General features: G+C 47.9%; 1 protein-coding gene across 4 annotated transcripts; it reads left to right on the top strand.

Moving 5' to 3' along the window:
* The first annotated feature begins 999 nt into the window (after window positions 1-999).
* LOC122375899 (ras-related GTP-binding protein C-like) lies at window positions 1,000-24,087 on the top strand. 4 transcript variants are annotated; one of them, XM_043355473.1, is made up of 9 exons: window positions 1,000-1,306; window positions 3,369-3,432; window positions 15,621-15,757; window positions 17,740-17,968; window positions 19,353-19,530; window positions 19,839-19,975; window positions 21,584-21,726; window positions 23,227-23,372; window positions 23,623-24,087. In XM_043355473.1, the coding sequence occupies exons 2-9, from the start codon at window positions 3,430-3,432 to the stop codon at window positions 23,754-23,756; spliced, it is 1,107 nt and encodes a 368-aa protein (XP_043211408.1). In that variant the 5' UTR covers window positions 1,000-1,306; window positions 3,369-3,429; the 3' UTR covers window positions 23,757-24,087. The 4 variants fall into 4 exon arrangements, with proteins under 4 accessions (XP_043211408.1, XP_043211410.1, XP_043211411.1 ...); XM_043355475.1 differs by having other exon boundaries at window positions 1,018-1,306; window positions 15,621-15,761; XM_043355476.1 differs by having other exon boundaries at window positions 1,018-1,164; window positions 15,621-15,761.
* The last annotated feature ends 1,247 nt before the right edge of the window (window positions 24,088-25,334 follow it).

Raw genomic sequence — 25,334 nt, forward strand, 5'->3', positions numbered from 1 at the left:
TGCCTTTATGTGTATTTTTCTCAGCAACTGGATGGCACAGGAAGTATTTTGTCAACATTTGCATTGCAATAATTTATTATTTGGTCTTATGAGGTAGGTGAAAAACCTGCTCATACAATAGTGTCATAGCTGAGCACCTGACAGGATGGAATGTGCTAACTTCAGTGCCGTGCCTCCAGAGGTCTAACGGACCTCTCACATAAGATTTAGCCAACTACCATGTTAAATCTTTAATCTAAAGTATGGGGCTACTTGCCCCAGGCCGTGGGGCGTTTTGCCCTGGGGTTGGGGCAAAATGCCCCATTTGCAGTTGCTTCACAAATCACTTCCTAGCTTGGAGTCCGATCATAAGTGAATCAATTTGAGGGGTGCAATTTAAAGTAAAATGTCCAAAGAACGCATTGAGCACAAATTTGGCCTTCCAGGTGATGTGGGACAAAATTTATGCAGCAAAATAAATTATCTGGGGCGTCTTGCCCCAGGCTACCCTACACTGTAGAGATGCATACAAGGCCATATATAGTGATGCATATATACAGGTGATACGGTTATACGGAATCTGCTGATGACAATATACAAAGGGATATAGGTATATTTTTATGCATAAAGATGAAAGCTCATTTTGTACATACCATTCTTCGCATCAGCATAAGGCTGCAAATTTGTTGTCAACGAATCTTCCCGATTTATACCTATCCTTGATTAGATTTAGGCCGCGTTCGATGTCTCCTCGGACGAAGAACATTCTACGCAGAATATTCTACTTTGCGTTCGATGAAGCACACAGTCGGACGACGAGACCGGCCATTTTGTGCGCCACTTACACAATGTGCGTCAGTTTCGAAAAAGGCCCAAGTTTACGTTTCCATAGAGACCGCGCACAAATGTCAACAACTTCTGTAAACAGCTGCTGCGCCGCTTTTGAAATACGCGCCATCATTGCCTCTCTGCCCACCGTAGTACCATGGAGGAGAAGTACTCCTTCCTCCATGGTAGTACGCTCAAAAGATTCTGCGCGGAAGGCAAAGATTCTACGTGACGTCACGTAGAATCTTTGCCGTCCGTGCGACATCGAACGGCATTTTGGGCCCGGACCAAGGCTATATAAACCGCCCGGACAGCATAGAATCTTCGCCGTCCGGGAGACATCGAACGCGGGCTAAGTTATGTTCCAAAACAAATACACAAATACAACGCGACGCAGAGAGAGCGGCGAATGTGGGTTACATGGGTGGCTTACTTACTGAATTTACTTTACTTAATTTATTTTGAAGCGAATTTATAAAACTACAGCAACAGATAAGTGGTGAGTTTTTTGTTTTGCTTGCCTTTTCTCAAGCTCAAGCTTAGCGTGGGTATTACTTGATTTCAATTTCTTGAATTTCAAATTTTCATTTTTCCGACCATTTGAATTTGATTAAACATTTATCTCGTTTTTTCATTATCAATTTCAATATCATTCATGACATGCAAATTCCAACAGTGACTAGTTTTGCTGTACTTCAGTTTGCTTAGTCAAGCATGAACCTGCATAATTCTAAAGCCTGAAACCTCTTTCCAGCCCAAGCCAGGAAATCACTGCGAGAGTGAGAGCCTACTTAAATACATGACAGCATACTTGCAATGATCGCACACACTTACCGCATGCGATTGATGCGTGATTCGTGAAGAATTATAATGTATTTGAATAGGCTCTCACATCTGATTTCCTGAATGCGGAAAGAGCCTATCTGGTCAGCCTTAAAGGCTGAAAACCTCATAATGGTTCTGTAGTCAGGAAACTGAGGAAATTGAATGAAAGTGCTCATGAAAATAGACTAGTCATGTTGCATCAATCCAAATCATGTTAAAGCTAGTGAACAAAATAAATTAAATATGGTGCGCTTTGAGGTGGAATTGGCTTTTTGCACCCTAGGCTCTAAATTGAAAACATTCTCATAAACCATTTATCAACTCAGAAAATTGTTTATGCAGCATGCTATCATTTAATGCAGAAAAATCAGGTACACTACAAGCAGAAATAACAACCTAATCAAACTTCACTGGACCTAACCCTACCCAGCAATGGATAGTTAACATGACCTTGCCTGACTCCATGTGACCTTGTGGTTGGTTGTAACTTATAAATGTTTTGTGTAAAAAGTATTGTAAGTATCAATATGTGGTCTCACTTTTCAATTTTAGAAGTATGTGTTCTTTCTTTTAATGTTTTTGTTTTGTAAATTAGGGAAGCTTTTTTAAAGGGTGCAAAGGGAGAAAATCACATATGGTGGTGACATCATAATTCATATGTTCCACTATTCTGCACAATTTAACTGTGTTCTGCTCTCCCAGTTCTTAAATTTTATTGGCTTCTGATAGTAACCTATCTTAACCCGGCAGTTGCTGGGGTATTTCGCCACCCACCGTTTGCTGGGGGGGGGGGGGCGTTAAACGCCCCCAGCCGATAACTCGAGAACCAATAGGCGCAGCGAAACGCACGAGGCGGCAAACGAAAGAGCGCGACAAGACGCTTCAGATGAGTACTTTAAAGTTGAATTTTGAGGTCACAGGTCAGGTCAAGGTCAGGTCAAACACCTGAAATCGGGCTTTCAGTAGCATGGACTTCAGGACATCGCAATGGGCGCCTCTCGCCATAAACTCTGTCAAAACGGTGCACAATCCATCTTATAAGGCCTACAAGAGTGTCAGCTTCATATAGGGGTCAGTCAAGCATAGGTCAGGGTCAAGGTCAGGTCAACCGGGTAGGCACATATCCCCGAAAATCAAAACTGATATTCGCAGCCTGTGACACATGTTTTATGGGTACTTTGGGGCGTAGAACACGATGGTGACATTCATTTTATCATATGTGTACGTGTTTGGCTCAAAAAGTTCAATTTAAGAAATTCATGTATCATGGTCGTGAAGTAGTCAAGAAAAATTGCCAAGATTCAGTTCAATATTTTGGAAAATGCGGAACGATAATCAATAATCGAAGATAGCCATTTGATTGATCATGGTATTGGCAGTCTAATGGCGTCTACGGCATGTCTGTATGTCTATTCTGTGATTTTATATGATTTTTTGAACATATGCCGTTTTTGGTCGAAAAGTCAGAAATCATGACGTCACTAAAACCTCGATATCTCAAAAATTTTCCGACCGATTTTTTTGAAACTTTGTCACAATAAACTTCAATTAATTCCCTACAGGTACCCAAAATTTGGCGCGCCTGCGGCGCGCCGTTTTTATACTATGGCCCGGCGAAAAAAGTGGGGGCGTTTAACGCCCCCCCCCAGCAACTCGCGGGTTAATTTTAGCTTTGATGTGTATTATAATAGCAGGACAATTTAAGCTGTATATCATTAATAACTTTTTTGTTGCAGAACAATTGGATTGATAGACTCAGCTCTGTCACAGTTTTATTGAAGAGGCATCACTTCAAACATGGTGAGTGTGTGCAGAAACAGCATTAGTTTATTACACCTTGCCCTACATATGAAATACCTAAAAGATCAAGATGTAACTATTACTAAAGTATGCAGTACACACATGTGCCTGAGAAATCACACTGTACCTTCTTGATTGACGTTTATGTAGTGATAACACATTGCAATGCCTTTGCACCCTTAACCCTATTCCTGGCGGGGGGGGGGGGGGCCTCAGGAGCCCCCCCCCCTGAGGTTTTTTGGTTATATCTCCCAAACGCGTTGAGCTAGGAAGCTCAAATTTTCTGACTTTTCTTTAAAGGCTTCTACGCAACATGTCTGAAAATTTTGAGTTGATCTGACCTCAGGTCAGGTCACCAGAGGCGGTTTGGTGACGCTACCTCAGAAAAGTTTGCAATCACGCCAGAGCTAGAGTTTTTGACCGATCAATTTCTTCTCTTCAGGGTTTAGTTAGGGTACCAGTATGTGCAATTTGTATATCTCGGAATTTTGATATCGGTGACCTAAGGTCAGGTCAATTTCGCGACCTCCCCATTATAAGTCAATGGGGGAAAAATCAACTCCCTGTTTTTACCACTAAAACGGGTCGGAATGGCCCCATATACCATACATGACTTCATATACGATCAACCTTCACTACCTTGAGGTCTGTTTTGCTGTTGGGCAGCTGTGAGGTCATGTGACGTCATCAAAGGTCACCAAAGGTTTTTGGCCAATAACTCCGTACAGGAACAAGATACAGACGCGTGGATGGTCTCATTGTGTTCAGCTCGTCAAGACGCATCGAATGATATACATGATGACCTCGAGGTCACGTGACCTGAGGTCAACCTTTGACCTTGACCTTTCGAGGTCAACATATATATCATTCGATGCGGATTGACGAGAGGATCACGATGATGCCCTTAGTTTGTTCCTATCTTGACTAATTGGAAAGTTATTCGAGAAAAACTCTCTCCATATCTAGTGCCGCCATTTTGACTTTTTCGACCCCTGTGACGTCATCTTTGACCTGACCTGAAAATGACCTTTGTAAAAATTGTAGATCTTGGCCGTGCGTATCCGATGCCGTTTACCGCTTGTCGCTATCTTGCTTCGTTCTCGAGATCTCAGGGGGGGGCCGAATCGGCCCCCCCCGCCAGTTTCTTGTCCCGGCGGAGCCCGCCAGGAATAGGGTTAATGTCATTTAACTGCCTTTTGGGCTCATTATTTTAATGGTTCATTGCAGATGTTATTTTGCTGCTAAAGCATTCATCCATGGAGTGCATGTATGACTATTGACTAATGTGAGCCTCATTGCCTTGTGACTGTTTTGAAGAGGCACAGTTTTCAAGGGTGTTTACTGTTTAGTTGAACTGCTTTCAAGCTTATTCATAAGCAGCTTACCCCGCCTCATTGTTGGTCTATGTATGAGTGATATGGGAACCTGTGGTGGCTTTTAATGAGGCAGTTATTTAGTGGCAAGTTTAGACTGCCTTCTCAACAAAGTGAACTTAAAGGAAATAGTTCACTTTCACGAAATTATTTTTTTTTGCAACGATTTATGATTTTTTATGTTCAAAATAATCAGCAAAGAAAATAAAACCTTTTTATAACAAAATATTTTTTTTCTTTATTTTGATATAGGAAGAACTTTTCAGTTTCTGTAAGGCACACGCGATCCAGTATGAAAAGAGCATGGGTCCCGAAAATTCTTCAGAAACAGAGAAATTATCGCAGCCACCGGCATTTGGGCGATCTGCTCGATCTGATAATGTTCCCCTGAATGTCCTAATTGATCAGTACGAGAATTTCTCTAGAGTTCTCGTAGATAATTTCTCTAGTTTCTGAAGAATTTTCGGGACCCATGCTCTTTTCATACTGGATGGAAATATATGCAAGGCACACATCCTCAACGCAAGACACCTTTGAAATAGAATATCTTTGCCTAGGGTGATCGTTGGGCTGTAAAAGCTCCTGATTTATGCTCGTCTCAGCCCAAGTTACGGAACTGCTATTCCAGTTCAAAACCCATGTTAAAAAGTGAACTATTTCCTTTAACTGTTTGGAGTCGAAACTGTATATAATGTTCATTGAGCGTACTGCATGGTATGTGCATAACAGACGTTTCAAGAGACCTCTACTATTCCCGCTATCGATGTCAACTAGTGCTACCAGCCTGCCCGCTAGATGGCAGGGCTGTGCAGTCGCCACCCCTAGCGAGGCGTTACGAGGCCACTTGCGACAAATGATATGCTGCTATGCCGCCCGGAGAGACAGTGACCTACGAGAAGATTATCGCACAGGTGTGGAGACTGGAATTGGCGTCACCTATTAACGCGAGATGAGTCTGTTAAGGCGTTATTAGAAGGGAGAATGGTCGGCTTTTTAGCGTCGTTCATTGGCCAGTCCAGTGACCTCACCCGTCCGTCGTTTCCATCCTCAGATGTTCAAATCCATCCCGCAACCCTCGATCCGGGCTGGACAGGCAACTTTATCTTATGCGGGCTGCTCCCTTGTAGCGGCACCGCTGCTCCCAAGGGAGCACACCTGGGCCTGTAGCCGGGTGCAGTGAGTGCTTTGGGGCTGGTCGGCCTGTCCATTCGGACGGGCTCAGCCCCGGTGACTCTCTAGGGTGCCTGCCCAGTGCCCAGACCAATGTCTCCCCCTAATTCCTATCATCCTTCCGGCTCCGAAATGGTCTCGTCAGACCGAAAGGACCTGATCCAACAAAACAAAAACAAAAAACCAGTGACTTAAGATGCGTGTGCCGGACAGGAATGACTGGTTCTTCACTTCAATGCTTATCAGTTCGGTATCGAAAATGTGCCATTTGTTGAACTTTCACCACCGAGCAACACCCATCGGTCACCCGCGGGGTCATCGGTCATTGGAAGGCGAAATGTGACAGACTTGATGGTGATTCGATCAAACGTGAGTGGACCCCCGTTTGGTGCATCGCCGTGGCTCTGGCCATTCTGTAAGGATTGGAGTGTCGCGGTGGAACAGGCCTCTCAGCCACCCAAACGGTCACCCTGGAAAGGCAGCTATGCTCCTAAAGGAGCCACCCTCACCACTGGTTGCCTGGATGGGATGACCATCAGCTGAAAGAGAGAAATCAGCGCCGTTAGGACGTTGACCTGCCAGCACCGACTCCACAAGTTTTGATTTTCGATGCATTTTGTTTTACTTCCCTATTTCTTTAATTTGACAACTTGCAAAATTTCCTGTTTTTTATCTACGTAGTGATGTAACGATTTTGAGTGTACTCTTGCGTAAAACTAACAAACAGAAAAAAACAAATATGATGAATGACAGACACGTGCATCGATCCGAGTGATGGATCTATGATCTCAGTGAATCTCGAAGCAAACTGCAGGTTAGGATCCATGATCCCACCGGATCCAGCGTGAAAACAATTATCCTGGGCCCAATCTTACCAATGCCGTGAATAGGCAAAATGCCGTGAATGGAGCCCATTCACGGCAACGGCATATTACCAATGCCGTGGATAGCTATCCACGCCATCTCATTCACGGCATGCGGTCGATGCTTATCCACGGCATTTTGGCAGTGCTTTAACATGGGCAGTGGCACAAGCTGCCGCGAGAGCGGCAGAACAAACGCAAATAATCAGCTGTTTGCGCTGTCGGTGGCCGTTCCATTCACGCCACCTTTTAGTGCCGTGAATGGCGGGTGTTGTGAAAAGGATAGGTCGCTGGGAGGATGTTACTATGCAATATTTGACACTATTATTTTTTTAAAGTAAAGAATTCTTCATATAATGCCCTTGACATCTTAGAGCGACGATTACACGCATAGTAATTATTTCAAAAACATGTATTTTCCAGGGATAAAATAACACTCAAATCCATAAAAATAAACATGTTTATTCATTATATGGTCTTATTTTTCAAATCCATACGAGATCGTGGAGGCGATTTTAGCATCTGGGCCCAATCATACCAATGCCAAACCTATCTATATATGCTATAATATGGGTGTTTCAGTGTTCACCCCGTCCGGACGTCTCACAAACATCCTTCATGATTTCTAAGTAGATATTTAAAACAATTAAATACCGTAAACTTGTCAAAAAAGTATCAACACTCACAATGCATATTTTACCACTTTCTGTCTGGCACAGACAGCTACGGAGCATGCTGTCTTCATGCGTCTCAATCTGACTTCTGAACTGAATGCCTTTTTCTTGATATGTTATGGTTTTGAGATGTAGACGGGTTTCTTGATTCTTCAATATTTTGAGTAATTCCTTTTGTTATCGTGCTCGTAAAAAGCAGCAAATAAGGCTATAGCTTGAGCTGGCCGGGCGGGGGCGCATGTACCCAAAGTGTAAACTTTACGAGCTGCATTTCAATTGCATTATTCCAATGTCTTAGAAACAACAGCGGAGCTATCACTAGGTCGTTACTTCAACAATTTTATCTCAAAATTGTTGCAATATCTTAACAGCAAGTAAATAGAAATGATGAGCAGCGAAACGAAGTTAAAATCTAATCCACTCGATTTTCTCAGCGCGAGAATGTCCTCGCGGAAGTTTACTAGGCCAGTAATCCGCTTTTCAGGAGAATTCTTTAGGCAGGCTTTAGTTTTTCATAGTTTGCTATCACGTTTTCCACAAATAACTTATCCTTCACACATATGTATGGCTCTAAAACAAATAAACGCCCGACAAAACTTTAAATAGAGAGCTATACTTGTTCACAAGCAATACGCACAATTTCCGATAGCGAAGGTGACAAGAATTGACCAATCACGTCGCGTGTTTTCTGCTGGCGCTGAATTGTACCGTGGGCAAAATGCCGTGAATAGAAATGCCGTGGCACGGCATTGGTGAGATTGGGTAAATGGAGCGCCGTGGCTCAGCCGCCGTGGTAGGCATCCACGGCATCTGCATCCACGGCATTGGTAAGATTGGGCCCTGGATCTATGATCTCATAGGATCTTATGATAAACCAAGAACATGGATCTACATATGATCTGAGTGGATCCCACCATGCACAACATTTGAAACCAGGTTTCCAAGTGTTTCTATGTCGATAGGTGCCACAAAACTATGGATTTGGACGTCCAATCACATAAAATAACTAAACCAGAACGTTTTTGAGTTGCAACAAGTTTTTTTTTGGGGGGGGATTTCTGTGTTAAAGTGAACGACGGTCTGTGATCTCACTGGATCTCGAGCAAAAAAATAGACTCTGATCCATGATCCCTACGGATCTCTCGATAAATTAAAGGTTTGGATCTATGATCCCGTCTGATTCGAGATCAGGATCCGTGGGATCAGATTCCAGATCCGTTTTCTCGGATCGAGGCACAAATGGGTGATGAATGATAATACGAAGTTCCGCCGTTTATTTTCGGCTTATGGAATTGTGTGCGCTAACTGGTGGGAAGTAATCGAAGCGGATATAAGACTACGTTACACGTGTTGATGCCCAATGCCCGATAATCAAATGCAACAAGAACCTAAAGGCCCCCGATCGCCGGCCCACGTGGTGCTTCTGTAACAAACACAAATTATATACACGATGCCGGGCGTGCCGCTTACGTCAATCCCGCCGCCCGCTGCACAGCCCTGCCACCCTTCCTGACGCGCGTCGCAGTTGGGTCTGACCCAGTATGGCCGCCGCCTTATCGCCGCTCTGACTCTGACGAACGCCTCCTGCCGGGGAGAGAGCCGTCTGGGCCCGGCCGGTGTCTGTTCCGCCGCGGTCGGCCGGTCGACCCCGCTCCATGACGCACGAGCTGACCTCGGCGGCGCGGCGGCCGCGGCAGGTCACCGATCATGAGTCCGTGAGACGCGGAGTCGGGGGTGGGTAGGCTGAGGTGCGCCGCTCGCAGCTGACAGCGGTGGCTGATGCAACGCCGCTATTGTCTTGTCGTGAGAGCTGTCACTTGGCTTGTGCGTCGTGGTTAATTCCGCGGAGGTGCATCATAAGTTTTGGGATAGTTCGTAGTTGTTTGGGTGATGAAAGAGGCATTTGTTTGGTTGATTGATCTTCCAGAACTTACTTGCATCATTAACCCTCGCCCGTAAACGGCGATCTGCCACCTTCGCCCATGCAGGGGGGGGGGGTTGGTGCGACCCCCCCCTTGGCGTTTGAAAACGGAGCGTCGTAGAGCTTAGCGGAAAAGACCAACGGATTCCTCTCGCCGAGATCTCGCGATTGGTGGTATATTTTTTGGTCCTAGGTCAACATTTGACCTACTTTTGACCGGTCAAAGGTCAAATTTTCGGAAAAATAGACTTTTTCAAATTTTCCGCGGCGATTGCGGCAAAACGGTGGGAGATATCGACTTGAAACCTTCACTATCGTGTTCCTTGATCAATTCTCTATCGTTTGGTATGTATTTCGTTTCCCTAGCTCTAAAGGCCGCCGTCCACTGTGCGGAACGCGTGCGGTCCGTACGGAATTTAACACAGAACCCTATGGGCGCATCCGGTCCGTACGGAAATCGTGTGCGCTCCGTCCGGACCGCATCCGAACGGCAATCAGCTGTTGATTTTCCGTCAGCTCTCCGCATGCGTTTCGGATGCGGTTGCTACGGAGACGGAAGAGTGATGTCCGACACGTTGAACTTTTCTGCGGAAAACGCATCCGGAACGTCCGGAACTGACGTGGTTTGGGGCCGTGTCGGAGGCAAACATTGTGAATTGTACGAAGAATTGGAACTCGATCATCATGAAGTAAGTAAAAATTATTTCCTTAGAATGGCAAGAGTATTCGCTGCTGGTTACATGCAGTATTTTATTTGGTAATAAGTGATAAGAAACATTTATTAGCTCTCCGCATCCGGACCGCATCCGGACCGCATCCGGACCGGATGCGGCCAGCGTGCGGCGACATTCCGGACGGACTCCGGACGGAATTCCGTCGCAGTGGACGGCGGCCTTAAAAATGGCGCGTTGGGAGCGCCGGAAGTCGGCAAGGTCACAGTCGGCGGCAGAAATTCGAAAAATCAAAATTTAAATTTTTGAAATCTGATTGTATTTTTGGATTTGGGATGTCCATTTGCTCCTTAAAGAAGCTAATATTGCTGCATATTCCCATTGAGGTGACAAGAATTAGCAAAATAGTGGTTCGGGCGATTTTCAAAAATAGTACCGGACGCTGTTCCTCTTGTGACGTCATAGCTCCGTGACCTGACCTGACCCGGTCAAGTTTCTTATACCATATGATAGCCAATACTTGCCCCAACATGCATGGGAAGTTTCATCACGATCCATCAACCGATGTCCGTACCACCGGCAGGAAACCTCGGGCGTTGGCACTCAGTTTGTGAAAATCCGGCCGGAGGCTGTTCCCTTTGTGACGTCATAACTCCGTGACCTGACATGACCCGGTCAAATTTTTTTTTATCAAAAGATGCGCAAGGTTTGCCCCATAAGGTACCCAAAATTTGGCGGCGCTGCGCGCCGCCGTTTTTGCACTATTTCCGAAAAACCTCAGGGGGGGGGGGGTTGCACCAACCCCCCCCCCCTACATGGGCGAGGGTTAATGAGTTTTGCGCATGTCTAGCGTTTTCTGCTGTCATTCCACAGAATGCTTGCAACGCTTTGGGAAGTTGGTGGATTTTTGCAGCATCGTCAATGCAGGGACGTGCACGGAAGATTAATGACGTGATGTCTTCGCGTTCCAGACCTGTCGTGAATGTCGTCAATGTTCGGTGATCGATCTCTGTGGTTTGATGTCTTTATACTGGCTAAGAATTGCTACTCTTTTTGCAATTTATCCATCTTCAGCCGATAGTAAATAAGGAGACCCGTGCAGTGGCTTAGGTTTTGTTCGATATCCGCGCCGTTTCTTTGTAAAATAAACCTCGTCATATCCTTCAGTTTTCTTCGCATAACTTTGGATACTCGTTTTATAACCGAATACCCGGATCTTGAGACTTGAGCCCCTTTAAATAGTTAGTTGTATAATATCGCAATTGCTGGTACAATTGCAGTTTATGCGCAGTTTAGAGCGGCTAGATTCGATCTAATTCGGTTGTAGGTCACTTACATCACTGGTATCGAACAGTGGATCAACGTTAAAACTGGTAATGAACTTTCAATGTGAAATACTGAAATGATTTACTATCATTCTCCCGGGAACTGCGTTTAGTCTGTGCCGATGAGGAGTCCGAAGGCTCAGTATGTGTGCTCGATGGCCACATCCGAGCGCCAAACGTTTATTTTCGCCTTTATCAAGCTCTGCCGCTAGAGATAGGCCGTGTATTGAAAAATATAGCTTTAAGCATAGGCCTCTAACTATGCAGAGGCATGTGCTATGCGTTTTCAATGTTAATCGTTTGGACATTCTTCATGCATAAAGCAGTCAGATACCGACAACGAGTCTCCTGTTATAACAGATTTTTGTAGGTACGGTGTCGCTGAGTTCGCTGCCAGCTTCTGTAGCGTCATCCGTACATTTCTGCGTCTCAGTTTCGCTCTGCGCTGGTCAGCCTTGTGCCCAGGGCGTGTGTTATGCTCTTCGCTGCGTGATTTGCAAATCGTGCTCGCAACAAACGCTCGTCGATACGTGCCCTGGGCTCTGATTCGCTGCGTTCCTCTCCTGCCCAGTACACAGTGCACACGCTCCTCTCTGTCTACTCACACGCAGCCGCCAGTGATGGCCGGCCGCAGGACCATGCACCACAGGTGGCACTTCATGCCAGACTAAAAATACAGACGCCCACTCTCGGCTTGGGCACTGACACTTGGTCCGTGCGTTGGATGGTATGCAAATTTGCCTGTCAGGTGATGGACCGAACAATGGTAAGGCGGAGCTTCAAATATTACCTGCCTCTGAGCCGGCAGTGACCCCTGCTGCTTGGGTGCATCGTAATTTCGCATGCCTTTGGCGACTGCACTCAGTTGTTCCTCAAGGCTCACTATGACGCAGGTGTCCGTTGGACCGAGCGCCCGTCTCGATACGGATCGGACCCGGCCGTCCTCCCACACTCACGCCTGGCGTGTCAGCCTTGGTGGGGTGTGCCGCGCTGAGCTGGAGTCGACCACTCAGCGGACTCAGAGCGGGCCGCGCCTCCTAGCAACCCACGCCTCGTGATGTGACTGGAATAACTGAAATGATCGTCTGACTGGTGCTAATGACTGAGTTATCAGCTAATGGGAAATGTTGCGTTGTGTTGTCTTTCACACGGCTAATATTCGACTTGAATGGCGCTGCGCTCGTGGGTTACGCTCCAAGAGCCTTGAAAATCCCTGCATGAGTGCACCTTTGTTGCACTTTGTGGCGTTGGGCATCGGCAATTCCACTAATTGATGAGCCTGCTTGATTTATGAGTGGTGGTCAAATGAACCCGTGGCCACTCGGTAAAGTTCTAGTTGTCCCGTTACGGTGTTGCAGATGACTTGCGGTTAGATCGTTATAGTTCCATCTAAGATTGATTGATGTGTGTTGATTTATCAAACATTCAAACACCTAAACTTAAGCGTGCTCGATGCTACACCGGGCTCGCACCCCAAGCCCCTCCTGTACCCATGAATTTAGCCCTGAACATTCGACCCTCTGCTTCACAGTTTGAGTTCACGGGGTACTAAAACTTTTAAACAGATGGTAGCGTGAACAGCTGACGCTCACCGCGTCTTCCGGCTTGTGTCCTGGCTCAGTGCCTTGCCGCTACGCGGGCTGCGTGTAGATCTCATAATCTGACCGAATGTGTGCGGCCAAGTCAGTCTCGCCCTCAGATAATGCTGCTTAGAGAACTCCGGCGGCCGTCTACAAAATACATGTATTGGAATGCGGCCTTGAGTACTGCAGACACGAACAAACGACTTTGTGTAACGCTCCACACTCAAGTAATCAAACGTCGCCTTGGAACCCCACAGCCATCCCCATCCAAACTCTGCACAGAGGAGGGACTCAAAAAGTGCGCTCCGCTCCTGGCGTGATCGTGCAGAGCACGTGGGCGCGCGCGAGCGGCGCGTATCGCAGTCACGTGACTGGGGACAGGAATAGCCTGCTGTCAAAGCCGGTCCTGTGTTCGCACGTCGGCTGCACTGTTGACTACCGGGTTCGCTACAGCCGGCCAGCCGGGTTGGCTGCACGGCCGGTTCGCACGCAACGCGCGGCCAACGCGCCGCGGACAGACAGCTGAGGCCGGCAGCGTGCACAAAGCCCGCACGCCACTCGGCTCTGCCCGCGGTGGATGGGGCGGACGGTATCGCCTTCCCGGGTGGTCTTTTTTCACTGCTACGGCAGCTTTACTGGAGAGTTTTTTTGGGGGGATTGCGCACGGGATGTGGCTTTCCGCTTGGCTGACTGAGACTTGTTCAGGGCCGGCTTTGAGCACAGATACTGAGCTCACAGCACACGGGAGCACGGCTCAGAGACTCACTGCAGTACCGCGGCCATCACAACCTGCTCACTGCACGCACACTTCACAATGCAGAAACTCACACAATTCGCTAGCGTTCTCACACGACTCACTAATGTCTCTCACACGATTGACTGGCGTCTCTCACACGACTCACTAGCGTCTCTCACGACTCACAAATGGTTCACAGTTTTCTGTAGCGGCTCGCCCCTCTTGGTGGCAGCCAGCCGCCACGTTTGCTCCTGAGTTCTCACGTCGGTCGCTCTGTCCAAGGTCACGGTACACATACAGTGCTGCGGATAGCGGCTGCTAGGCGCTCTCCCTCCGCCCCTTCGTCGCCGCCTCCGCCCCTACCGACACGCTGCGGCTGAAGCCGGCGTTCTGTGGCTTCCGTGTTCCTGTGTGACCGATTCGGCGTCCGTAACGGGCCCGTTCCGCCGCGGTTTTCGGTCCGCCAGCCTCGGAAACCCGCACAAAGCCGCTCGGCCGCGATACGGGCGGCCGACGCCCTCTCTCTGACAGTCCGTGCGGCCGGGCGGGGCCGCTACTTGTGCCCGCCCGGCGGCGTCTGGTGTTTCGGAGGGTGGTGGTGCTTGTCGCACGAGTAGCCGTTCACCTTGTGGTAGTAGGCGTAGCCGGCGGCGCCGGCCGTGGCCGCCAGGATGAGCTGCAGGCCGCGGGCGGCAGCCGCGCGCGCCGGCGGCCGCGGCGGGCTCATGTCGGCGCCGTACCCCCACGGCCGGTGCGGGCACTGCGGCGGGTGCGCCGCCTTCCACGCCTGGGCCTCGCCCCGCAGTGGTTCGCCGCCGTTCGGCATGGTCTCTGCTGAGCTCGGCTGTCACTGCGCTACCACTTCACACTCTCGCTGTCGGTGGCACTCGGCGCACACGCGGCGTCCGCTGCTGCCGATACGGTTCTGCCGCCGCGCCGCCGCCGCGCCGCGCTCGATAGCAGTCAGTGACGTCACTGAAACCAGGAGTGACGTCACCACCACACAGGGCTAAGCGACGTGGCCGGGAGAAGTTGGGAACGGTCCGCTACCTTCGCTTCAGCGCGAGGTGATTCAAGTTTGATTTGATTAGATGTTGTGTACCAAAAAGCTGTGTTTAGAAATCAAAAAGTAGCGTTTCCTGGTATGAGACAGGAATATTACTCCCAGACGATGACTGAAGATTGACAAGTGACTGATGATGAATAATCGGAACTTGCTGAGTATGTACAAGCTGGTTGTAGTCGTATGATGCAAAGCGCGTAAAAATAGATCATATGGTATGCAATATGCATGCTGCATGTGAATCCTATCAGTAAGCTGCATGTGATTCGTTTCGGTATTTCAGAGCGTGGCAGCTCGTGTACAAGAGCCGGTGGTTTACTCGTTTACTCATAGAGATCTTGGTTTACTGCCTGATGTTTGACACCAGAAGCTCGGGGCATATTCAGAGGGGCTCGTCTGTCAGAAAGAGCCAGAAAATCCTGATCACGAATAGCCTGCAACTTGGCAGGAGACTGCCAACTGCCACACTACAGTGATTGATGAATCAAAAGAAGTAATGGAAATGCCGATTCCTGATTGCCCTGTGTGGATAGGGCTCTGTTCTTAGACATTCAGCGAATACTGGAGGTTGAGTCCGCACACGTAGATGCCGTAGATCAGTGTCATCAGCAAACTTAACAAACGTCCGTGTCATCAGCAAATTTTGTATTTCGACGAACGTCTTCCCAGAATGGTTATTCTAACGATTTTACCAGCGATATCTCACCCCTCAACTTGTTGCTGGAAGCCGTGGTCACAGCTGAGGTGTGGGCTGTTTCACCGTCACGATACCAAAACCCATCACCCGTGCCCCCTCTCCTCTGTTTCAGTCTTACGAAGTGGACGACGACTACAGCCGCTCCTATGTGGGCTCCTACCCCAAGGACTTTTGCGGCCCGGAGGAGGACGGCGACATCTTCGGCACCGTCGAGATGAAGCCCAAGATCCTGCTGATGGGCTTGAGACGGTAGGTACGTCCCCGGCTGCGTCTGTCTGACCCGCCGCGCCGGCGTGAAATCGAAATAGTGAAAGCAATGTCAGTGACCTCTCTCATTTCGAGTGAGGTGAATGCTGAACGGCGTAGCGTCCCTCGAATGGATGCTGTGCCCTGCGGGTTGTCTAGCTGCACGTCCGCTCCGGTGTCGGCGAGTGATGTTTCGGGTAATTTGCATCGGTGTTCAGTTGGTGAATTGAGTAGATAGTAGAGCACTTCATGGGCCGGATAAATCCGTTATCCACGGATAAATCCGCGGACCGGATAGGATTGGATTCTAAATTTGTTAAAAAAGAACGGATATGGGCGGGCCGGATTTGGGAATTGAAGGTTGAACCCGGATCAAAACGGATCAAAATTTTAACATTCAACATTGAAGTTAAAAATTAACCTAATGTGTTAAGCCGCAGCAGAGGTTTGATTAAAGTAATAGGCATCATTTTATGACACTTGTCACAAGACTTGTCTTCAAGTGGATAATGTATGCAATGTATGCATGGTTTTTGGAACCATGATGGTCTATGAGATGTATGGCTGTCTGGTCCCTTAGATTGAATTTGTTAGTCCAGTTTTGGGTGAAACCAGTTATTGGTGAAACGGATTATTACGGATATTTTTGGAAGTTTGGCTGCAATACGGGCCATGGGTGGGCCGGATTCTGATATTCAAAGAAAGGCGGATAATGGGCGGATCTGGATATGACTTGCCGGATATGGGCCGGGCCGGATCCTAAAAAGCCTATCCGTGAAGTGCTCTAGTAGATAGGTAGTCTAATCATCCATCGATATGCTGAACTGGCCGATACAAGACGCGCCGGTTGAGCACATTGACATGACATCAGGCACACAGTGCTTAGTGAGGCAGTTGCTGTCTGCAGGAACAGTCACGTCTCGTTTTCCGGGGTAGTTATGGAGTCACGGCCTCGTGTTTAGACCACGGGCTTTGTACGTCGCAGGCTCTGCTGAACCCGGTATTTATCGGGTGGGCTCGGTTTTATGCACACCTTAGTGTGTGTATGAGCAGCGATATCGGCTGTGCTGTAAATCTAACGGGATATCGAGGAATGCTGGACAGTGGACACGCCAGCCGCGATTGGGTAGGTCTGCGAATGTTTACCCAAAACCAGGCAGTCTTCGTGAAACCTTGGCGCTGGAAAAGATTGCTTATTTCTCGTCGAATTCAGCTGAAGTCTAAAATAGGCAGTTGAAGGGAGATATCGTTACAGTTAGACGGACCATGCTCACTTTGTAGTTACAGAAAATTATTTGTTTTCGAATTTCGGAAAATTATTATTGTTTTCGGATTCGGTAGCTAGAAATCATACTTTTCAAATATTTTTGTGAATTGTACGTGGATTTTTGAAGGTGTCGGACCCCATTCCCTTGCTATTTTCGCAAGCTTTTGTTTCCTAAAAATGGTCTAGAAAATAGCGACACTGGAATCTTGTGGTTATTTCGTAGGCATGTCAAGCTTTACATTTAATTTTAACGATGTTTCATGTTCCTGTGGCTTCAACATTTAAAAGTAGGTATGCTATTTGCAATACGCTGATCAGAGTTTCATATAAAATGACGGGTCAGTTGTTGTTACTATGCCCATAACAGCATGTCATATCTTAATCTTATGCCGTAGACAATCCAAGGGTCATGTCCTGCAGAGTTCAGTGGTATATGGCCAGCAGCATAGCTATGGGCTAAGGTGAAGTGTCGGAGATAGGTAATCTTATCGTTAGGTAGACTCGTAGGCCGTAGCGATAGGTAGGCTCAAATGCTCCATCGCCGGACTTTGATGATTGTATGGCATGCCAGCACTCAGCATTGCGGCAGTGGGAGTTACATTATTGAGCGATAAGAGTCGGTGACATAATTTTAGGCTGTTGCAAAGAGGGCTTATTTCCTGCGATAGCGCCTATTCACTAAATTATGCTAACACTCGCTGACCCGTGTGTGCCCCAGGAGCGGCAAGTCGTCGATTCAGCGGGTGGTGTTTCACAAAATGTCACCGGCCGAGACGCTCTTTCTCGAGTCGACCAACAAGATCGTCAAAGACGACGTGCCGCACTCGTCGTTCGTGCGCTTCCAGGTGTGGGACTTCCCCGGCCAGATCGACTTCTTTGACAGCTCATACGACACGGAGCTCATCTTCAGCGGCTGTGGCGCGCTCCTGTTTGTCATCGACGCGCAGGTGGGCGGGTGTGGAAATCAGGGAGGGGAGGGGGGATCGCAGGGCGGGCTGGCTGGCTTTAGGGATTGACAGGTAGTCTAAGGATAAAGGAATAAGGAAAGAATGCGCGTTTTGAGCTTAGCTGTTGCAGAGTGGCTGGCTGTAGTTGACTAATTTAAGATGTTTTTTTTTTTATTCAGTATATTGCCAACGGGATAAGGCCTCCCACTAATAGGCAAAGTCATCCGTATGAAACAGACTGTATAAAACAAATATAAAAACGTAACGTATGGAGGTAGAAGCATCAAAACGTATAAAACAAATGATATCTTTGTGGAGGCATGGATCAACAACATCACAATGGGTCATTTTGGCTATGCTCACCAAATAGCAGGACCAAAGGTGATTCACTTCTATAGATACTGCCATTATGGCCGTCATCTTGTTATATCCTAAACGTTATCGCCATGATCCAAAGCTGGCCGTGCGGCTAAAGCGCTTATATTTATGGTACCTGTGAAGTTCCATAACCTGTACCATTATAGCGTCATTTTATCATTGGAAGGGCTTATCTTGCAAACCGTCAATCACGAAAACATTAGACGTAAGTCATAACTCACATCATGATTTTCTAAAAATACGCCGGATGTATATGAACCTAGGGATTTAACCCATTAATTTCTGTCCTCCGGCTTACCAGTTATGTGTCAGAGACGTTGTACTTGTGATCCTGCTTTAGCACTGGTGCTAGAGCGGCTTATCAAACTGGAAGCTGTAATTTGTGACAGAGATTTCTCTCAAAGTATGCAAAATAACCGTATGTCGTCTAGTTAAATAACAAATAGGATATTCCACTTCAAACGATATTGAATTTTAGTGTGCTGCATCGGCCTATTAAAATCCTTGCTGCTATTTGTGATAGCTCTGTTAGGGTGGAAATATATCTCCGGCTTTAGTTTTGCCCTGGGCTTAGCATTGTACTCGTATCTTACAGATGCTAGTCAGGAAGATAGCTTGTTATCTTGACGACCTCCCATTGGACTTTGGACGCTGTATCATCGGCCTCCGCGTTCACTTCTAGTTCGGGCTTTCAGCACAACAGTTACGATAGCGATACAATAGGAACAGAGGGCCAGACAAAAAGCGAATCGACCTCACCTTGGTGGGATACCTATGTGACTTTAAAAAAATGGTTTGATGATGCATTGGTAAAATTGACCCCGTTGTATGCCTTGTTATGCAGATTGCAGCATCCCACAAAGCTTGTACTTTAATTTATTACAATTCTCAATGTGGATTGTTAATGACGTCAAATGGCGATGTAGGTTCTCTTTTTAGTGTAAAAATGTTATTCTCTTGTTGGTAGAACTTCTTAGTGACGATTCGCGATGGCCTTTTCCGCCAGGACGGTTACACGGACGCGCTGAACAAGCTGCAGCAGACGGTGATCCAGGCCTACAAGGTGGACCCCAACATCAAGTTCGAGGTGTTCATCCACAAGGTGGACGGCCTGTCGGACGACCAGCGGATCGACATCCAGCGCGACATCCACCAGCGCGCGCACGACGACCTCCTGGACGCCAGTGAGTCCCGGGACACAGCCGGCCGGGCTCGTCCGCCTTCCGCACCTGTTATGTGTTCATCTCTCATTGCGTAGAGTGTAGGGAGGATTTTATTTTGATAGCTTGTAATTGTCGTAGCATGGCATGATAAAATAAACTTACTTGAAAATAAACTTATTGTTATTAGATGTTATGCAAATTTGGCAAATGACAATAGTTTTCCGCTATGTTTGGTTTGCTTTTCGCCATGCTAGCCGTCTGCAGTGACTGATTTATCCATGTCGATTTAATTATCTTTACGCGCATTGTAACCATATTCCGTGTTCCAGGTATGGACAACATCCACTTGAGCATATACCTGACATCAATATACGACCACAGCATATTCGAGGCGTTCAGCAAGGTGGTGCAGAAGCTGATTCCCGAGCTGCCCACGCTGGAGAATCTGATGGATATTTTCATCTCGGTGAGTCGGCCGCTCTGTGATGGCCTCTGGGGAGGTTTCATCAGACGCTCTGGGGAGTTTTGATTTGGCTGGCCTCGCTCGGCCCTGAGACAGTAGAGGTCGCCGTTTGGCTGCAGTTGCATCAAAATCTCTGAGCTGTTTTCAAACACACAAACACGATATACTGCGGTAAAAGTATTGAACGAGACAGACAGTAACATTAGCAAGACGGGTTAGCTGTCCAAAAATGGAAATGGTGGCCAGTTAACAGTGGGAATGATGCTTCTGATTCCATTACCTGGAGTCTATGTATATGAACCCAATGACTGCAGGATCACTAGCGGTGTATGACTATCTTTGCCTGAACTACAGGCACTAGCTTTTCTAATAAGCTGTCTATGCAAGTGTTTTCCTTTTCGCCGGCCGAAGGGATTGGTGACGTCACCACTCCGTGCTAACGGTGTTATCCGCCCGATCTTAATGACGGGTCTCCCTGGAGTGGCACGGAATGCCGCTGTGGAACGTCTTTTGTGACCGTCAGTGGTGCGGTTACGGCTTTCAGTTTGCTCGGCTAACTTATATTTTAGTACATTCATTCCCATTGAAATGTTTATCTGCAGTTGAACATGGGACATAGCCCGGTTTATTTATCGCTGGTATAGAGTTAAGGCCGCCGTCCACTGCGACGGAATTCCGTCCGGAGTCCGTCCGGAATGTCGCCGCACGCTCGCCGCATCCGGTCCGGATGCGGTCCGGATGCGGTCCGGATGCGGAGAGCTAATAAATGTTTCCTATCACTTATTACCAAATAAAATATTGCAAGTAACCAGCAGCGAATACTCTTGCCATTCTAAGGAAATAATGTTTACTTACTTCATGATGATCGAGTTCCAATTCTTCGTACAATTCACAATGTTTGCCTCCGATACGGCCCCAAACCACGTCTGTTCCGGACGTTCCGGATGCGGAAAAGTTCAACGCGTCGAACATCACTCTTCCGTCTCCGTAGCAACCGCATCCGAAACGCATGCGGAGAGCTGACGGAAAATCAACAGCTGATTGCCGTTCGGATGCGGTCCGGACGGAGCGCACACGATTTCCGTACGGACCGGATGCGCCCATAGGGTTCTGTGTTAAATTCCGTACGGACCGCACGCGTTCCGCACAGTGGACGGCGGCCTTTACGTACACAGTCTCAGTCACAGACGCGAAACGTGCACTACTCTTCGACACATAGGGGTCATCTGTATACACACTAGGACATAAACAGTTAAGAAATGATAAATGCATTCGTAAGCGTGATAGATGCCTGGCTTCTTTATTTATTATATTTTTTCCTCTGATCCGACCGAAGACCACCTTCTACATCCCTTTATGTGTCATACTTCTTATTCGAGTCGGTTAGATTTCGAGAGCGTTGTGTCGACTCGACTGCCCAGCAACTCGCTCGCCTGTAGATCAGACTTAAATTGAGGGCATTTTTCTGTTTTTCGTTTTACGAGTAAATTTACTTTATTGGTTTTGATTTCTTTCTACCGTAGTCCGTAATATCAAAATAAGATTAGATGAACAGATAGGCCAGGTGTAACCAAGTGTCGTTAATATCTCGCCCTCTGCCCTATTCCGTAGAACTCTGGCGCTGAGAAGGCGTTTCTGTTTGACGTCATCTCCAAGATCTACATCGCCACCGACTCGTCGCCCGTGGACATGCAGTCTTACGAGCTGTGCTGTGACATGATTGACGTCGTCATCGACCTCTCCTGCATATACGGGTGAGCTGAGGGATATTTTAGGGGTGGGTGGTTTGGGGTGGTTGGAAAGCATTTACTTAGTGTGTCGGTGCTTTGCCGCATGTTGATCATTCATAGGCTGTAGACTGTATGAGTGTGCGGATTGGGACGTTTTTGGGTCTAAATGAAGCTGTAAAACCGGAATCAGTCCCACGGTTAATGTAAAAATGCAGTCTTTCGGTAACCAGTCCTCGGTTCTTGAGGCGGACGGTGCTACGACATTGAACCACATTAGGGAGAGACTCGCTCCCCTGTGTGTGTCAGGCTCGCCACGGGGCGGGACTCACTCCTGTGTATCTGTCGAAGACACGCCACCTGTGGGTGCCGCCGATCCGCCCATTCAGCGCCTTTTTTCATGACACCTGCCGAAACACCTGACACCTTTTCTTTCCGCCCGGCCGTCCTGAGGTACAGCCGCACACCTGTGGTCTGGGCCGCACACTGTGATTTTGTGGCCTGGCTTACTGTCTGGCATTGTGGCCCGTCGCTAAGGGGCCAGGTGTTCATAGTTAAATGCTGGTGATGATTCATGTTATCACCATCCGCTGTTTATTTCGAAATTTAATTTCTTGTAATTTATTTGTAGTTATTCCTAATGTTTTCTGCTTAAGCCGTTAATTTGGATCTGCAAGGAAGTCTCACACAGGTGTATATTCGTCATCTTTTGAATCCTGATAGACTTCTTTGTTAAATTTTTCCCTTCTTGTATACCAGATTGTGCTTTCTCACCGATAAGAGCACTGCTCAGCTAGAACACCCGTTGTCGTCTGTTTTACTCCCAGCATAATATACACCGTTACATGTCATTGGCACTCCGCACCCCTATGTTGTCAGCAGTACTTTATGCGGGCTGTAACCTTGCTCCTGTTCTGTGGAAGGTAGTCTCTCAGTGAAAATGATTGACCGTGATCAGCATTTCCATCATTGTGTGCAGCGTAAACATCACTAACACTTGACTACATGCCAGAAACCGTGACAACACAGAGTGTTTGCTGTTGTAAGCTGAACATAGCGTTCTATTTTAGCCATTGCTATCGTATTCATCTAAGAAAAACTTGCAGACACCGACAATAGCGTGCTGTTCAAAGAAAAGGTATCGGAACGTTGTCATGCTTGGTGTTTTACGGGTACAACACTGTTGTGGGCTGGTAGGTAATGCGTACTACCTAGTTACTACGTACCGAGTGTCGACTGGTCTTGCATGGTATCGATTCGAAACTTTTTTTCTAAATGCCTATAGTGCTGCCGCCTGCCACAATCAAACATTATGAGAAACGTCCATACTCTTTATAAACCGACTGTCAGTTTCCTCGTTCATAACCGCTCCATTTCACATCGCCCTCTCAACTTATCCTGCCATGCACCGTTTGAATGTAGGATACCATCCGTATTCCGTATTGGCCTCTAACTAAAGCCTCACTAAGCACCAACCTAAATTTGCAATACCACGCCTCATGAGTCCATCTCCCCTGTCGTCTTCAGACTGAAGGGCGACAACGACGGCGGGTTCGACCAGCGCAGCTCGAGTATCATCCGGCTCAACAACTCGACCGTGTTGTACCTGAGGGAGGTGAACCGCTTCCTGGCGCTGGTCTGCATCGTCCGGGCAGACAACTTCAGGAAACAGGGTGAGTGTGGGTGGGAAATGGTGGCTGCTGGGAAAAGACGGGTAGAGGGCAGCGGATCAGCTGTGACTGTGCGGTGGGAACGGATGGAGGGCCGCAGTGCACTATGCGAATCTCGTAGACGGACACCCAGTGTTGCCAGCCGTTTGCTTAAACCTGAAGCGGCCTCGTCTATCAGTGTCTTCAACTTGTTTTCCATAACATTCATGACAATAAATCCTATGTTTGATCTATCTCTGGGACGTGCCGTCAGGTCTGATTGACTACAACTTCACATGTTTCCGGAATAGCATACAGAAGATCTTCGAGCTGCGTTCACGACGCGGCCGCCTGGCGGCGCTGCCGTCGGTCGGTGCCAAGATAGATGGCGCTAATGGCGAGGTGTGAGAGTACGGCTGCGAGGTTCTGGGACTGGTGCTGTATATTGGTCTGTATGTATATCACTGTAACGTACTGCGCGTTTGAGATGTATATCGGTGTATAGCGACGAATCATGGCGCGCCGCGGGCGGCAGGGAGGTGCAGTTCCTATTTACGGAGCCGCCGCGGGCCGATCTGCAGCAGGGGTGCTCGAACGGGAGGGACTCTAGTCGCCCACTCCGGGCCACAGTCTCAACCCGGTACACGGGCCTGGAGGGGCGGCGAGGACGGGTCCTGGTTTTATAAACACCTCACGTGTTCATATGGTCGTGATATGATAATATATAATGCTTTGTCAATGGATTTTCGTGTGTGCTTACTGTTTTGTAGTTAATTCGCATTGTACCCGGTATATGCGTATGAGCCTCAAGAGTAGGGTCGATGACCGGAATTCAGTTATGGCCTCTCCGGAAGCTGGGTGAAGGGTTTCAGACTGTATGTTGAAAGAATCTGCGATATTCGTTCGTCATGACCGACGTTATCTCCGCTCGTTTCACGGATAGAAGGCTTCAAAAACAAAACAGAGCCCAGACGCAACGAAGCCTCCATGGCTGATGTAGTGATTCATGCCAGCCATGTGATTCATTCAACAGTATTACGCACTGCGACCATCATGCGTACTTTCAGATTTGGCTAGGGCACAATCCAGCCGGAGCAGAGGGTTACGTAATTTTGTTACATAACATCCTTGAATTCGCTCCCCCAACTAATTGTTACCCGTGAGTACGGCGGCGTGGTCCGGCACCTCCCATATTCGAACAGTCAGGTCTAAAAATAAATAAATCACTCAGCACCCCTTGCATGTTCCAAGCTCTAGTTCGCCCAATATGCACCGGTTGCTTGTCAGTCCAACTAAACTAATGACTAATGGTCGCGTGGCAGCATTCTACGACAGTGCAGTGGTCTTACTGATCGTTCATCTAATTCTAACCGCTGCCATGAAAGTTTTCCCCATCTTCGCATTCATAGCCCTGTCTAGCAGTCCATCCCCCCCCCCCCCGTATACCCTCCGATAGCTCATCTCTGGACTCTGGAGTAGCTCACTTCACGAGCTTATCAGTTCGGCTCGCAGTCGGGGGGCCGTCTGACCGTGTGCTATCTTTGAGTCAACAGGGAACGCCCATCGGTATCTCGTGGCGCACGGTACACAGATCATAATCGTTACGACCGGCAGGGATGCTAGCGTGGGTGCTAATGTGGTTCAGAGTCGCTTTTCACAGAGGTAGAGTCATACTTTGTTCGACTGTCTGCTGGCTTTTCACGATCATACGTGTTATATAATGCTCAGTCACATATTGAAAGCGTGATCCCACCACGATTGACCTTACCTATCATTTGCGCTACAGAGCGACTGCGCTACGGATTGATCAATGCATTGATCAGTTTGCTGGCCGAGTCCTGTCACGAAACCGTTCTTGACTAGCGGCGCGCGCGGTTATCTAAAATGGGTGGGCACATCATTTTAACAACGCTAAGCCTCTACCAGTGCGCTTATTCAACTCCTTTCCCCTGCATTTCCGAGCCGCTAAGCACCAGCAAGGTGACA

This window comes from Amphibalanus amphitrite, unplaced genomic scaffold (assembly GCF_019059575.1).
Source record: "Amphibalanus amphitrite isolate SeventyFive unplaced genomic scaffold, NRLGWU_Aamphi_draft 001951F_arrow, whole genome shotgun sequence".
Taxonomy (NCBI): domain Eukaryota; kingdom Metazoa; phylum Arthropoda; class Thecostraca; order Balanomorpha; family Balanidae; genus Amphibalanus; species Amphibalanus amphitrite.